This window comes from Hemiscyllium ocellatum, chromosome 17, assembly GCF_020745735.1.
Source record: "Hemiscyllium ocellatum isolate sHemOce1 chromosome 17, sHemOce1.pat.X.cur, whole genome shotgun sequence".
Taxonomy (NCBI): Eukaryota; Metazoa; Chordata; class Chondrichthyes; order Orectolobiformes; family Hemiscylliidae; genus Hemiscyllium; species Hemiscyllium ocellatum.
Genome location: NC_083417.1, coordinates 20,299,110 through 20,316,845, shown reverse-complemented (window position 1 = coordinate 20,316,845; position 17,736 = coordinate 20,299,110). Strand labels below are relative to the sequence as shown.

Below are 17,736 nucleotides of genomic sequence, written 5' to 3'. Positions count from 1 at the left end.
AGAACCACAACAACGAGCACCTGAGCTACAAATCTTCTCCCAAACTTTGAAAGTCCTGGGTATTTATCCACTTTTATACATTTCAAGACATCCAGCATGACCTCCTATGTAATATGGACATTTTTCAAGATGTCACCATCTATTTCCCAAAAGTATATATCTTCCATGTCCTTCTTCACACTGATGCAAAATACTCATTTAGTATTAGCACTTGGGGCAAATGGGATCAAAGGTTGGGGGGGTGGGGAAGAAAGGAGGATTAAGCTATTGAGTTGGATGATCAACTATGATGGTGATGAATAGCAGAGTAGGCTGAAATGGCCAAATGACTTTTTTCTGCTCCTCTCTTCTATGTCTGGTGCAGGTGGGACTTGAACCCAGAGCTATTGGCCCACAGGTATGGATACTACAACTATTCCCCAATAGCCCTTCTTGGGCTTCAGCATACCTTGGTAAATATTCATTCCTAAATCAACTTCACAAGATAATGGTGCTCAGTGGTTAGCACTGCTGCCTCACAGCACCAGGGTCCAAGGTCCGATTCCAGCCTCGGGTGACTGTGTGGAGTTTGCATGTTCTCCTCGCGTCTGTGTGGGTTTCCTCCCACAATTCAAAGATGTGCAGGTTAGGTGAATTGGCTATGCTAAATTGCCCATAGTGTAAGGCGCATTAGTCAGAGGGAAATGGATCTGGGTGGGTTGCTCTTTGGAGGGTCAGTGTGGACTGGTTAGGCCAAAGGGTCTGTTTCCACACTGCAGGGGATCTAATCTAAGATATAGGTTCACCAGTTATTATCACACTGTTGTTTTTGTAAGTTTCATGTGCACAAATTGGTTGTCACTTTCACTAAATTGGAACACAGGCAAATTCCTGAAGACTCTGGAGTTTCTGAATGAGCTGAAGATAATTTGCCCTAAATTAAAGTCGAATTATTGCACATCTCAAATAAGAAACAGAATGCAAACCTAAACCCAACTTGAGTGTTCCATTCCTTTTTTGAAGAGTGACCCATGAGTAGGCACGTCCCCCCACCAGTGTTCCAGCCTGACCAATAGGAACCGGGAAAGCTCAAGTGGGGCGGGTATTGACCAATCATCGAGCAAGCCTGACACCAGCCGCGCGCGATTTGTCCAATCAGGTGCCACGGTCCGGGAGACGCGTGGGCCATTGGCGGCATGACCATGTCCCGCGGGCTGACCAATAGAACGCGGTCCTCGTGGCCTTTAGGCCAATGGGAGAGCGTGGATGTGGCGGAGCAATGGTGGAAGAGCGGTGGTACCGCTCGACCAATGGAAAAGGAGGCGTGCAGCAGAGGGACGAATGGGGGTCACTGAAGCGGCAGGCCAATAGGAGAGGGCGGCGGTTTTGGGCCAATGGGAGGGTAGCGGTTGGGGCGGGGGTCTGGGGGGGGAGAGGCGCCTGGGAGACGGGCGCGCAGGCGCATGGGCTCCGGCGGAGCAGACAACATGGCGGCAAACGGGGAAGCATGAGTTATCTCATTCAAAAGCAGCGAAATGGCTAGCAACAGTATAAAGGTGAGGAGAGCCGGGCATGGCAGCGGATGACGCCGGGGGCCAGGCGGGGAATGAAACAACTCGGCGGTGGGGGCAGGATGAGAGATTTTGTTCCCTGTCGAGGATGAGGTGGTGATAGCGCGGGGCGGGGGGAGGAGGAGGAGGATCCATGAGGTTTAGGCCCCGGGGTATTTTCTTCAGCCTGACTCCTTGCCGTCGTAGAGTTTTAGCCCAGGGGCCCACGCGATGCTGTCAGGCTCTTTGACCATCCGAAGGACACATGTCTTTAACGGGACCCGCCCGCCGTGGTGCCTCACGTTTCGCTCTGCCTGGGTCTGACATGCGCCGCGGCCCTGTTCACAGGCCATTTTCTATAGTTCGGCTGCATTCCAAAATGTTCGGTTCAGCAAGAAAGCATTAAAAGAGATGAGGGGTGGGGGAGGGGCGCATGATGATTCATTCCAGCTTGGACTGTGTGTCCCCTGCAGTTAACCTGGAAGGGATTCTCTCGGACAGCAGGGTATATCCTTGAGTTTTATCACAACACGTTTGTGGGCAAGATAAGACCTTCCAAGATCCGCGTTTGTGGACATGTACTTTTAATACTGTGGAATGGTCGAAGTGGATTCCGACGATTTTAATTTGTAGGCGGGGGTGATCCTGTTCTGCACGTGTTCTGAACTGAAATCTCTTGGTTTCTGCATGTACTATAATACGCACATGTCACATTAGTTTTTAGTCTCACTAATTATTGTAGTGCAAGCTGTGGTTCTGATCGAACTTGTAGCACACTTTTCTATAACATCTAGAAAGTTGGTAAAAGCCTTGAGTGGGATTGCTGCCTGGCTTCCAGCCTCCTTGTTTATCTTCAGTCGAATTTGAACAGTTCCTCTTGCTTTACTCAAATAAATTAAACTAGTGTGGATAAACTGCTTACTATGTTGCCATGTGTTTTTTATGTAAAATCTGACCAGCATTTTCTCTCATGTCCTTGTTAGAACTACGTGTGAAAATTGAATTTATATTTTAAAAACAAATTCAGTCCTGTCAATTGTATTATTATAACAAATTAGTGAATTTTGCTATCAACTCTGCATTTAGAAATTGCTTGCTCTATGAAGCTTTTCACCACCCTGCCACCATCTTTATCTGCATTCTATGCATGTTCCCAAGTCAATGAAGAATATCTGAGGGCAAAGATGTTATAACAAACAATATGAAAACCATTTTAAATATCTGCTTTAGATAGTCCCATCAACTCTAGCATGACTGGTCTTCTTGCCAAGAACTGTAAAGTTTTAAATTGGTCTTGATAGATTAAATAATATCTGCTTTATGAACAAATCCATCAGTTGAGAAAAATGTTATTTTGACTCTTATTTGAATTTAAAGCTCTTAGGAATTGTTTATGTTGAATGATTTGTAACCAGAGTGGATTTTCTGCTGCGAAGGGAAGGGCTGAAATGAGATAGTGGATAACTGTTAACCTCTAAGATTTCCATCGTACCCACCACTTATTAATTTCAGTGTTTATTATGATAATTTTGCACACACAAAAACAAACAGTTGAAGATTTGAGGTGTCTTGCAGTTCCTGTAATACACTCCAAAAAGAAAGGGGTCTTCTGTAATATGCTGTCATTGATTTTTTTTTCAATTTTAAAAATACCTTTCCCAAATAATATTTATTAAAATAGTTAATTTCAATTTAAAATTAATTTGCTTCATCCAGTTTTGTTTTTGTGCAGAAATGCAGTGCTAAATGACAATTGACACTCCACAGAAGTGGAGCTTTCAAAAATACCTGTATATTGCATGTATGCACGCCTAAAAATGCTATGGACAGCCTTTTCTCACATTTTGAAGCAGATTTGTCTTAAATCAACACTGAAAATTGTTGCTACCATAGCAAGCGGTTGTACTTGCTTGCAGGAGTACTCTGTGGAAAACCTCATTCATCTTAAGGTCTAATTTTGAACATGCATGGCTTTTTAACCAGCAAAAGTGTTTTTATGACCTATTCTTTCGAGGATTGTTGCTACTGTTTCTAGTTTCTTATTTTAGCAAGCAGCAGGTACATTGACATTACTATAATCTAAGGTAGATCTGTATTTGGAACAGGTAAAGTGACAAGCCCTCCAATTTAATCCTTTTGAGGGAAAATAAAATTTAAAAATGTATAGGAAGCATATGTATAACAAACAAATATGTACAAACCTGACAGCAGGTCTGGCATCCAAACGTGCAGTTAATGTAATTATCCAGCAGTTTGTCAGATTCCCTGCACTTCTATAGGATGTACTTTTGAATTCCAGCAGATGTCAATTCGTAGAAACCACTTGAACTGATGTCAGGTTTCTTTTCTGTGCTGTAATGTTGTTATTTTAAAAAATCCTTAAGTGACTTGTATTTTTAATGGATTACTAAATCATAATTACTCCTGAATATTCCCTTTCATCTTTGAAAAACTAATTTTATTTATGGAAGGTCAAATTTCTATATGATAACTTTTTTTTATTTAGTGTTTAAAATCTTTTTTAGCTGATTGCTGACCCCCATTGAGTTTGTATCAGTCAGTTGTATCATTCTTCAATGTGATTGGCTGATTAATCTGACATCACAGTTGCTGAACTTAGTGACCTCTTACAATTGGCCCCAGAATCAGTGACTCCCCAAAAGAGAGAATCCATGCTAGAAATTGTCAGACAAATGTCTAACATTATTTAAGGGCAGTGATATCATTTGTCATTTTGCCACCGATTGTGAAATCTGGCTGTAGAATTAGAAGGAGCTACTTGACCTAATTGTATCTAGGCAAGCTTCTTGATGGAGTTCTGAAAGTATTTAACCAATTCCCTTTGGAAATTCCTTTTGATTTCTATCTCCACCACCCTGACTTGCATAGACTTTCAGGTTCTTTGCCAGTCAAAGTCAATCACAGTGCCCTGCTTAGTGACTGTTCTGTCAGTGGAATATGTATCCTCCTTTGTTCATCAAAACTGTTAAATGATTTTTAAAACTGTATCAGAATGCCTATTTGCTTTCTCCAAGGAGAACCATTGTCTGACTTTCCATATAACTGAGTTTTTAAAAAAGTTTACTATTTTTTATTCTTCCCCTCAAATGAGATAATTTTAGTAAATCTTGTCTTCACTCTTTCTGAGATTTTTTCTGAAGTGTCACCAATAATTAATTATGGATGCTTAGTACAGCCTTACTTTTGTTATTAGTTATTAACACCAGGGATCTCATGCATTTTTAACTTATTAGATTAGATTACTTACAGTGTGGAAACAGGCCCTTCGGCCCAACAAGTCCACACCGACCCGCCGAAGCGCAACCCACCCATACCCCTTACCTAACACTACGGGCAATTTAGCATGGCCAATTCACCTGACCCGCACATCTTTGGACTGTGGGAGGAAACCGGAGCACCCGGAGGAAACCCACGCAGACACTGGGAGAACGTGCAAACTCCACACAGTCAGTCACCTGAGTCGGGAATTGAAACCGGGTCTCAGGCGCTGTGAGGCAGCAGTGCTAACCACTGTGCCACCGTATTTTCACTATATACATGTCCCTATATCTCTCCCTTTCTGCAAACCTTTCAGATTATTTAATGTCAATTTATTTGGGGCGGCATGGTGGCTCAGTGGTTGACACTCCTGCCTCACAGCACCAGGGTCCTGAGTTCGATTCCAGCCTTGGGCAACTGTCTGTGTGGAGGTTGCACATTCTCCCCTTGTCTGCGTGGGTTTCCTCCGGGTGCTCTGGTTTCCTCCCATCGTCCAAAGATGTGCAGGTTAGGTGAATTGGCCGTGCTAAATTGCCCATAGTGTTAGGTGCATTAGACAGAGGGAAATGGGTCTTGGTGGGTTACTCTTTAGAGAGTCAGTGTGGACCAGTTGGGCCGAAGGGCCTGTTTCCACATTGTAGGGAATCTGATCTAATCTATTATTGCCTGTGTTCATTCTTCCTAATGAATTATATTACTTCACACTTCTCTCGTAAATTCTGTTTGATGTATATCCATTTACTTCACCAAGTCTGTTTTCCTGAAGTCTGTTACTGACCTCCTCATTTACTCTGTCATTCAGCGACTTCAAAATGCAGTCCTATGTTTCTAATTCCAGACCATCACATTTGTTTCAAGCGGTCTTAATACTGAGCTCTAGTAGGCATCACTGTATGCATCCATCTAGTCCGAAAGACGATTGTTTGTCACTAGTCTGTACTTTCTGTCTCCAAGCCAACCTTGAACTCAGAATGCCACTGTCCTGTTATAACCAAGAGGTTCAATATTGCTTATAAGTCGTACAATAAGTAATGAGCAACTATACATCCTACTACAAATCTTGCTTCATGTTATACTTCTAATTAATATAAATTTGTCAAACTTTCTTATTCAATTTTGTAATGTTAAATATCTCACTGTACTTCTAGATTCTCACCAAGAGGTGGCTATTTGAATGCTATTAAAGGTGGCTAATTCTCTCCATTATCAATGTATTTCTTTCCTCCAGTGGGGCTGTTAGTGATGCCATGAGCAGTTTGTTAGCTTAGTAAAAGTTGCAGTAGCTGAGTGGTTAGCACTGTTGCTTCACAGCGCCAGGGACCTGGGTTCGAATCCAGCCTCTGGCGACTGTCTACGTGGAGTTTGCTCATTCTCCTACCGTCTGCATGGGTTTCCTCCTGCAATCTAAAGATGTGGAGTTCAGGTGAATTAGCCATGCTAAATTGCCCATAGTGCTCAGGGCTGTGTAAGGTTAGGTGTATTAATTAGGGGTAAATGTAGAGTAATAGGGTCGGGGATGGGTCTGGCTGGGTTACTCTTCGGAGGGTCGATGTGGACTTGTTGGGACGAAGGGTTTGTTTCCACATGATAGCGATTCTATGGACTGTGCTCTTAATTATGATATGCACTTGCAGTACATGTTATAATTTCTGTATGCCAGCATTTATGGATATGAGTGATAGTAGTCTGTCCTGTGACATACAAGCATCATGAGTGTGATGTATGTAGAGTTGAATTGCTTATTCCATTTGAAGATTTATTTGAAAAATTTGTCTACCTAGGCCTATTAGTATCTGTGAACTGGTCTATATATTTACATAATGTGTTAAAGGATCTAGCACTTGAGTTTATTTGCATTGCTGTGTTGAATTCAGACTCTAAGTAGTCTTTTCCAGGTGGAAATGGTTTCCTGACTTGATGCTGCTGTTATATTGATAGTATTGAAATCTGTCACGTGATACATGCCAAATTGTAGTGTTGTCCTCATCATAGCAGGTGCTGCTGATGTGAATGCATTCTGTGCGTCCTTAAGCTAATATTTTGCTCCCAGACAATGGTGGCAAAATATGAAATTTAATTCAACAAAACTGGTTATCTTATGTCTGATGCTAGAAAGATTGAAAGCTGCAGAACGATCATAAATCATGCTTACTCGCATTTCACACTACGCACTTAGCTTGTAGTATTTTTTTTGAAGATGAGGCAAGCGAGTGAGTTGTAAAATCAAGATGGAAGGTTGCTCTCCTTTCAGGCAACTAGGGAAGTATAATAATGTGGCCTTGCCAGGGTCACCCATGTCTGAAGTAGATAATAAAAATAGAAATTAGACTAACGTGCTAATTAAAGGTTAAATATAACAATCTCATCAGAGGTTTGTGTGATGTAATAAATATCTAAGCCTCAGTTCATTTCTGCTAATGTTATCAAACTCCATTTTGCATTAACTTTCCATTTTGGACAACTCAAAGCCTTCTGCAAAATATAACTTCATTGAGAAGGAAACTGTTTAGTTTTTGATTTAGATTAGGATGGCTCAGTGGTTAGCACTGCTACCACACAGTGCCAGAGACACAGGTTTGATTTCAGCCTTGGGTGACTCTGCAATCTCCACACAAACATTCTCCCTGGATCTGAGGGTTTTCTCTGCATGCTTTGGTTACCTCTCACAGTCCAAAGATGTGTAGGTTATGTGGATTGGCCGTGCTAAGTTGTCCCATAGTCTGACTGGGATGCTCTTGGGATGGTTGGTGCAGCCTCACTAGGCTGAATGGACTCTTCTGTGCTGTAGGGATTTGATGATTCTAGATCAGTGCTTCCCAAATGTTTTCTCACTTTGACCCCATTTCAGGCTTAAATGTTATCACAAATCCTTAGAGAATACAAGTGGAGAAGTAGGGAATGGGCAGAAAGCCAATGAGAGGAGGGCCTAGTTCCTTTGTAAATATTGCTGCCTTGCAGTGCTCAATCTCAACATTTCAGTTGTCAATTCTGTCTGGGGTCCTACCCTCCCACTTTGAGAATTCTTAGTTTGGATCGCGTAAAGCTAAATGCATCTGTTCTGTACCAGCCACCCACTATTACCTGAATGATGATATCAGATAAAATTCTAGCAAGAAATGCTTTAGTCCTGCCTCACTGGGTTGGATTTTAACTTGTGTCACAGAGATAAAAGAATGGTGTTAATTACCCAACTGAACCACCAAGTCCAAGGGTTATTTAGATATTTACATTTTAAGAACATTGAAAGTTAACTAAGCTTGTAGCCTTGCAATAATCACATGATCACGGAAACTACTTTGGAATATTCCATAGTCTTTGCATATATGAGGCATTTGAAATCCTTGACTGATTTCCTGAAAATATTCGCAGACTTGTAAGTATGCTTGCAATTTTATACAATTGCATCAGGAACGTGTATTGTGTAATAACTGAATTGTTAACTGAAAGAAAAGCTTAAGAATAAAGTAGGTGTATGTTTGTAGGTACTTAAACATGCAATAAAGTTGTAATTTGTTTATGAAAGAAACTAAATTAGTATTTAACATGCTTTTCATATCCTTGTACAAACAAAGTTGAGATTTCCCAACTTGTATGGATGCTTCTGTTAGGTTGAAAGGGACAATTTTGTTCATTCACGTTGGCTGATATATATTGTCTTTCTTGCATGCGGGCAACATAGAAAACCCATTTAAGTTAGTACACAAGCTGTTCCAGTTGAATCTTTTTTAAAAATTTAAGTATTTTTATTGACTGACTTAGAAACTCACCACCTTGTCTGAAGGAGCTTCATAGTTGCACTAGTGCTGCTATATAATGGATCTTGCCCTCCAATAGCAGAAGATGTCAGAATCTTTAAGCATTGGCAGGTGAGACGAAAACATAGTAGGATTTTAAGCAGTGTGAAATTTAATAGCAGCACTGAGTCTTGGAGGATCGATGTTATATTCAGTCGAGTTTGCATGCAGAATTGTGAAACCATTGCTTCATAACACCAGTTGTGCCTAGAGATGTTTTTGAATGTAATCAGCAAAAACTGTGTTCTGAGGGAACTGGTAGGCCTTCTGTGGATTTCCGGTCAGAATACTGTGCTTTTTAGAACCTGCCTTATAATCTTACCTGAAACAGAGTTCGCTCTTGACTGGTCTACCTGATTTAAAGCCTTCTGTCTTGTGATACGATGTTTGACACTGTGGTCAGCTCTATATTAAATCTATGTTGTGCAAATGCTTTGAATTTGAATTAAAAGTGTAATTTCCAAGAATTAAGCCTGGGTAAAGTTTATTGGAACCTTGGACTGCCCAAGTACCAGGTTCTCATTTTGTACCTTGTCAGTTGGGAATCCAAAGGAATGCAATGCAAGGGTACGTCAGGTTTGCTAATAAACAATGCCCTGTGGACATACCACTTTAGTTACCAAATTACTGAATTTATCAGAGGGTTGTCTTAACTACAGATTTCCAAAGCAAAGCATGATATCTTAGAGCTGACTGGATGCCAAAAAGACCATGTTTCTGTTTGGGGGGGATAGGTGGTGGGAGAAGAAATCACCATTATGGGTGATTTGGGCTGCATTCAGTGAGATATTATGATAAAATCATGGATTTTTCTCTCTAGCTATTTGAGTATAAACTATGTATTTTGTTAAGTTGCAGTATTGTTAAACTGCACAACATACAACATGTTCGGTTGGTAACTTAATTGAGTTGAAAGCTTTCCAACATATGTGAAGTTGATATAGCAACTTGAGTTTTTAAAATTCAATCTTAAGGAAAAATTAAAAGTAAGAGCTGCGACACGGACCTGCGTTTGATTCCAGCCTTGTGTGACTGTGCAAGCTTCACACAGACATTCTCACCATTTCTGTGGGGGTTTTCACTGGTTGTTCTGGTTTCCTTCTGCAGTCCAAAAATGAGCAAGTTGAGTGGCCATGGTAAATTGCCCTGCAGTGTCCAGGCATGTACAAGCCAAATGAGTTAGCCATGGTTAATGTAGGGTTGCAGGGATAGGGTAGGAAGCTCTTTGGAGGGTCAGTGCAGACTTGATGAGCCAAATGGCTTCTATCTGTACTATAAGGATTCTGATTTTTTTTTTGTTTTCGGAGTGAGAGAAGCTATCACTGTATTTGACAATGAAACATGTTTCTGTGCAAAAAGAGATTACATTTATTTTTCAACTTGGCATTTTCCAAAGAACTTCACAATCAACTGATTACTTTCTCTGTATACCCAAATCATGAGAGCTAATTAATGCGTGCTAGCTCGGTACTGTGTACATTAACCTCTAACTATTCAACATGTAGTATGTAGTAAGTGTATAGGGATTATGACATTGCATTTATGACTTTTGGTTAAAACATAGATCAGGAGATCTTGAGTTGGTTTCTGTTTTGTACTGAGTTAACTGATCTTGATCATGGCACGAGTTAAAATGTGATATTTTGTATGGATTATGTAGGTGCAACATAAATCCAACTCCATGATGATGCATACAAAATACATTGCAACTTAACCATCAATAACTTATCTATTTAAATTTCCTATAATTGGTCCAATTGGTTTTGACCCATGGATTCTTCACTCATTGCGCAAAACCAGTAATGTAGCTGTAATGAACTAAAAGTAATTGCTATTAGTATAGGGTCAATAAATCATCCCGAAACCAGAAAATGAAATATTGTTGAATCTGACGGAAAAATGCTGCCTGAATTTTGATTACTAGATGAAGGAGAGCACACTTAAAGACATTGGATTTGTTTCATTGTTTGTTTTTGATTTAATCAAGCTCTTCACAAATGGGGAGGGGGGTGTGTGAGGAGGGCACGTAGTTATTTTTGGATCGATTTAGTTTAAACAATTTTCAGTAGGTGATCTTCAAAGTTCTGATTTGGCATTTGAAAATATTTCTAACTTTAGGTTTTTTGGAGAATGCTCTCTATTTTCAGGATATTTAACAATAAATGTTTTAAGAATATTTTAAGTTGGTGAAATACGAAGTCAGAGACTCAAACAAATTCTTGTTTATGGGTGTTTTATTAACTTCAGAATAGGTGACTAGTATATATGTTTGTGGATTTACGGGATCCAGTCAACCATGATATACAATGTGCTGGGGATTGAATGAGCTACGGTTCCGTTAAGGTCAGTGACAATTGGATTCTAATGACTCATTGCAATTTAAGTATATGTTTAAGTACGTTGGTTTCTTTCCATTGTCCTACCCCCTCTCTGTTGTAGGTAATTAGTAATGCAGCCTATTGATTGGGTTTGGGATTCTCAAATCGGATTAGCAGAGTATTGTGGCTAATAACCATGTTTTTTAATGTTTGGTTGAGCTAGTTAAAAGCAATCTCCTTTTTTATTAAAATTACTTTTCACAAAATAAGTGAAAGTCCATTAGATATGAGTTGAAATTTGGCAATGAATTAAGTGTAATACAGATCACTTTCTTTCACATGAGGTGCTTCAGCATACATGCCATTACAGGTGACATAATGAGCAATTACCTTTTACATCAAACACTTGAAGATGCATACAATTAGAGGATTTTAATTATTTCTAGACCCTCTATATCTCATGGTGGGAAGTTTTTGTTGTCTTTTTTCCTTGAGCTTTGGTGAAGTTTGTCGAAATATACCTTGTACTGCTGACTGGCACATTCTAACCTTTAACCAAATCAGGCTCTGCAACCTTGGTGGCCTATTTGACCCTGAACTGAGCTTTTAACAACAGTGTCTGTTGGTAAGTGTACATAATTCCACCTTCATAAACCTCAGCCATGCCAGCCCCTGCCTCAGCCCAACTATTGTTGAAAACTTGGTATGTGTCTCATCTCCAGATTATATGGCTCGCATGCTCTCCTGGTTGAAGATGGAAAGCCAACCATCAACAAGTTCACCTAGTTTTGCTCATATCGATTCATACAACACTGAAACAGATCTGGCAGTTTGTTCCCTGTATGCACCACCCTTTGCATGAAAAGGTCCCTTTTAAAGGCACGATTAGTAAGTTTGCAGATGACATAAAATTAGGCAGTATCGTGGACATTTGAGGAAATTGATCAGAAATTGCAGCAGGGCCTTGATCAGTTGGGGAACTGGGCTGAGGAATGGCAAATGGAGTTTAATATAGGGAAGTATGAGGTCTTGTATTTTGGAAAATCACATCAAGGTAGGAGTTTCATGATGAATGGGAGCACCTTAAGGAGTGTAGTGCAACCGCGGGACCTTGGAGTTCAGGTGCACAGTTCTCTTAAAGTAGACAAAGAGTGAAGAATGTTTTTGGCGCACTGGCCTTCAGTCAGGGCATTGAGTATCGAAGTTGGAAAGTTATGTTCCAGCTATACAAGACATTGGTGAGGCTGCACTTGGAGTATTGTGTTCAGTTTTGGTCACCTAACTATAGGAAAGATGTTATTAAACTGGAAAGAGTGCAGAAGAAATTTCCAAGGATGTTTCCAGGATTCAATGGTTTGAGTTATAGGCAGAGGTTGGACAAGCCAGCACCTTTTTCTTTAGAGCATTGGAGACTTGGGGGGTGGGAAGAGTTGGGATCTTGTGGACGTGTATAAGAGAGGCATGGATAGGGTGAATGCACTGTCTTTTTCTCAGGGTTGGAGAATCAAGGACGAGAAAGCATCAGATGAAGGTTAGAAGGGAAAGAATAAGTACTCTGAGGGGTAAGATTTTTACACAGGGTGGTACGCATATAGAATGAGCTGCCAGCAGAAGTGCTTGAGACAAGTACATTAACAACATTGAAAAGGCATTGGGACAATTACATGGGTAGGAAAGGTTTAGAAGGATATGGGCCCGAGTGCAGGGAAATGGTGTTAGCATGGATGGACATTTTGGTCCAGTTTGGACTGAAATGTCTGTCTCTCTGCTGTAGGACCCTATGACTCTAAATCCCCCCCCCCTTTAAACCAATGCCCTCTAGTTCTGGATTCCGCAACCTAGGAAAAAGGCATTGGCTATTCACCATGCCCTTCCTGATTTTATAAATCTAGAAGGTCACCTGTTGGCCTCCAGTGTTCCAGGGATAAAAAGCCCCAGCCTATTCAGCCTCTCCCTATGACTTAAATCCTCTACTCCCAGCAATCTTAACCAGCATTAATTAGTGAGCACAGGATAATTGAACACCTCAAACTTAAGCCACATCATTTTCAAATCCTTCTGTGCCTTGTTTGTCCATATTACTAAACACTTTGAATCCGAAGAACACTACATTATTCAATTTTAGTCCTTTGAGTGACTTGGCCTCCGCAACCTTCTGTGGCAATGAATTCCATTGATTCACCATTCACCGACTGAAGAAGTATCTCATTAGTTCCATATTAAAAGGATTTCCCTTTACTGAGGCTGTGCCCTTGGGTCCGTCTCACCTACCAATGGAAACATCTTCCCAGCATTTACTCTGTCCAGGAGATTTGAGCTGTGAAATTTCATTGCTAAACTTATTCCTTTCTCTCCTTTCAAGGCACTCTGTAAAACTATCTTTTTACAAATGTTTTGCTCATCTATGCAATTTCTTCCGTCACCTTCGCCTCCACGCCTACTTCTTCAACCAGGATTCTCGCCCACCCTCTGACGACCCCTTCTCCCGCCTCCAGCACACCCCATCCACCTGGACACCCCGTGCTGGCCTCTTACCTGCCCTCGATCTCTTCATAGCTAGATGCCTTCTTAATCTGCAATCTTCTTCCTGACCTCTCCAGCCTCTCACCCTCACCTTGATCTCCTTCCACCTATCGCATTTCCAAAGCCCCTCCCCCAAGTTCCTCCTCCCTACCTCTTATCTTAACCTGCTTGGCACACTCTTCTCATTCCTGAAGAAGGGCTTATGCCCGGAACGTCGATTCTCCTGCTCTTTGGATGCTGCCTGACCTGCTGCACTTTTCCAGCAACACATTTTCAACTCCTCTATGCAATTATCTTGTCATTGAATGAGTATAATGTTTTGCACTCAAGTGCCTTGAAGATGTGATCTCATGATACAGAGATGGAACTGGGTGGTCTTACTAATGGAGAGGTTGTGCCATTAGAGCCTCATTTCAGAATCAGATAGGACACCAAAGGTTCAGCTGAGAAAGTGGCTAGGTAGGGGAATCTTATTCAATAGACCAAGAACGTTTTGTCACAGGGATAGAATTTTTTGTTAAAATCTATGTTCCAGAATCTGTTCCACCATATTTTCCTGTGGTAAAGTTGCTGTGCAAAGTTATTGTTTAATTGTTTAATTTCTATAACTAGCTTCTATATTTTAAATAAAATTAGAATTCTAAATTTATTTATCATTCATACCTATATTCACTTGAGTCCTTGCAGTTACACAGTGGCTGACTTCCAAGAAATTAAGAAATAAAAGTAGAATAGTTTAACAGTTTGTGCTTCTCATCATTTGTTTTGTTGATCTGTTGATTTAAGCCTTTGATCTTGACACTTAAATAGGAATGACCATTCAAATTTGAAATGGTTGGGTGAGCTGTGAGCCAGTTGCAAATGGCTTTATATGATATTGTCTGAAAAAGATAGAGCAAACTTTTTATTAACTGGCACCAATGGGATCAGGAGTGTGCTCGTTGATCAATATTCCAGTTGATCAAGAGGTCCACATAATCAATTTAAAAACACACGTGAAGTAATAGACACATATTGAAAGGAGTTTATATATCATTGTTATACTTTATTTACAGCATAACTTACTTGAATAATAATGCAGCTTTGCCTTAAATAAAACTGAATGGCAAAGAGCCTTGTCACTTGCACCCATAACTGACGACTCGTGGCAATTGTGATAATGCAGTCAACATCCGGGATTTCAGGTATATAATTTTTGCCAGTTTAAGTGCCAAATTTAAAAAAAGATGCCATATTATAATCTCTTTTTTTCCTTTCCATTTATACCAGTGATTGTTTCTTCTTTCCTAGCTTTAATGCTTAATTCTTATGAATTTATTTTAAGGTTAACAATGATTGATATCTTGACCAGGGACCCAATCTTATTTTTTAATGAGCCTGGTCTGGAATTTCTGGTATTAATGGCTGCCATTATGGGAGAATTTAGTCTGCCTGAAATTGACAATCTAATTTAAATTGTTTTGAGTGAAGGAGGGAGGCAGACCAAATAAATATATAATGTATGTTAATGAAAAGCTGCAGAAAGAGATGTGGTGTGAATGTTCCCAAAATGAGAAGAGACAATGAAAATACCTTTTACAATTTGTTGAAACTTAGAGTGAGGGTGTTTATAAAATTAAACCTGAAAAAATAGCAATTAGCAGGATAAATTCTTATGCAGTACATACAAGTATTGCACTGAAAATGAATACGTATGTTACCTTCCCCTGGGATTTTCCTTGAAGGTAGCAATATAATTGGTCACTGTGGTACATTAATCAATTGAGTCAACTTGGAATTTTTGTTCCCTTCCCACTCAAGGTTAAAATGAAGTTGTGGGTTGGTAATGGGTAGGATGGACATCCCAGTGGCCTCTGCAAGGAGGAGACTTCTGGTGTGGAACATATTTGGATTAAGGAAATACAGGACTCCACCATTGAATGTCATGAATGGTTTAATTTTTCAGAGGGCTATGATTCTCTTATTGGGTTATAATTTTATGTTTGTTCATGCGGTGTGTGTGTGTTCCTGGCTGGGCTAGCAGGCATTCCTTTTTAGAAAGTGGTGCTGAACTTCCTTCTTGAACCATTGCAGTGTTTGCACCATAGATACATCCACAGTAATGTGAGGGCAGGTATTTCAGGATTTTATTCCAGTGACAATGAAGGATCAGCAGTCGTTCCAAATCAGGTAGGTGTCTGGCTTGGAGTAGAGCTCTCAGCTGGCGGTGTCCTCATGTATCTGCTGTCTTCGTTGCTCTAGGATGTATTTGGTTGCAAGTCTAGAATGTTTTGTCAAAGGAGACTTGTAAGGTATTGAAGTGTACCATGTAGATAGTAGCCAATGCTGTCACTGTGTTGGAGGGAGTGAATGTTGAAGATAAAACATGAGGTGTCAGTCAAGTGTGCTCCTTTATCATAGATGATGTTGAGCTTCAGCAAGTGTTAAGTCTGCTACTATATTGCTGATTTGTGTCTAGTAAGTGGTGGGCAGGCTTTAAGGAATTGGGAGGCAGCTTTTTTTCCTGAGGTTCTTACACAGTTAATGCAACTGCAACACACCAATGTCTGTGAATAAGCAACCCAATCTATTAAGCACCGCACAGTACAGTACAAGCTTTGGAGAAATCTTTAACACACCTCGCAGGGCTTACGGAGTCATGGCAAAAGTTCTGACTGAACAAAGGAAACAGTCCTTCCTTTATACTAAATCTTTACATCGCAGTTAGTAATGCCTACAAGACAACTGCCAGTCACTCCCTCACAGTCACCGCCTCCCTTCCAGAAGCAGTGTCATGCAAATAATCTTTTAATGGTCAAATCTGTTGCAAATCTTTTCTTTGAAAGTATAGGGGAGTAGTCAAATTCCAACTGTAATGTTCTTATGGATTTCTGATTTGCGGATGAAAAATGTAAATCATCCCTGAGTGGCAAGGAAATGCCCATGTAAATCTCCCACCTTTCACCTATAGAACAAAGACACACCAACTTGCCCCCGGGCATTCAATTTCTTGCAGGTCAGCAGAGCCAATTAACTCTTTAATATCGCAACTTGTTGCAGAATTCTCTGCTTTTATAGCTATAGTGTTTATATGGTGATCATGCCTGGGTTCTGGTAACTGCAGAAATATGCTGATGAGTACTTTGGCAATATCAATTTGACAAAGGTGGGGATGGTTGAATTTTCTTCCTGGCAGTGAGTGTTGCTAAGCATTTGCGTGGCATGAATCAGTCTTTGAGTTGATGGTGACCATGGTGTAGTCACAAGTGAAATTCTCAGCTCGAACCTTTATGATGGGGCAGAGATCACTGATGAAACAGCTCCAACCATCTTCAGCTGTGACCCATTGTGAAGAGCTGCTGTAATAAAAGCAAATTACTGCAGATGTTGGAATCTGAAAACAAAAATCTCAGCCGGTCTGGCAGCATCTGTATGGAGAGAAAAGAGCTGATGTTTAGAGTCTAACTGACCCCCCCACCCCCCCCTTCCCCAGAGTTAAGCTGTTTTGTTCCTGTCTGGGCCAAGACTGAATGAGGTCGGGCGCAGAGTAGACATGGAAGAACCAGCATCATGTGAGCAGGTTTGTTATTCAGGAAGTGGTATTTGCTAGCACCGTTAATTGCACCTCCTGTCACTGCGCGTAGACTTGTGAGGTGATAATTGACTGGGTTGGATTTGTCCTGCTTTTTATGGGCAGTCTTACCTGACCAATTTTTAAATCTTTGCTTCATGTAGCATTTATTTTGTGTGTTTTGCAATTGGATCTTTTTTGAACGTATTGACTACCCTAATTCCATGACTACATCAGTATGAGGTGCTGGTGAGTGATCTAGAACAGAAGCCCAGCTTGTTTTTTTCCTGTTGACTTTGACTTTGAATAAGAGTTTGGCCATGTGCAATAATAAATCTTTCAGTTTTAGCACCAAGTATTAACTGTTGTGTTGAAAATGCTGTCTGAATGCTGCTTGTTGATTGGTCATGCTAAATTGCCCATAATGTTCAGGGATGTGTAGATTAGGTACGTTTCAGGGGAAATGTAGATTAGTAAGGTAGGGGAGTGGATTAGTGTGGACTTGTTGGGTCAAATGGCCTGATTCCACACTTAGGGTTTCTATGATTCTGTGAAAAGTTTAACTAAAATTCTGGTATTTGCCTGATCTTGTTCATTTACTCCATGGTCTCTTAATGTTTTATCACAGACTGATTTTTTTTCATTACCTTTAATTGTTCACTTTTACAAGTTACAAATCCTACATTTATGTAAATTAATCTTTCAAGCATTTTCTGTCTGGCTACATTTAGTAATCATGGGAA

The 17,736-nt window shown here is 40.4% G+C and overlaps 1 protein-coding gene across 1 annotated transcript in view; it reads left to right on the top strand.

Moving 5' to 3' along the window:
- The first annotated feature begins 1,420 nt into the window (after nucleotides 1-1,420).
- Nucleotides 1,421-17,736, top strand: part of usp10 (ubiquitin specific peptidase 10) — a 67,238-nt gene continuing 50,922 nt past the window's right edge. Inside the window, exon 1 of the mRNA XM_060837980.1 lies at nucleotides 1,421-1,535. Coding sequence (XP_060693963.1) covers nucleotides 1,515-1,535 — 21 coding nt within the window. The 5' untranslated portion in view covers nucleotides 1,421-1,514. The remainder of the gene's footprint in view (nucleotides 1,536-17,736) is intronic.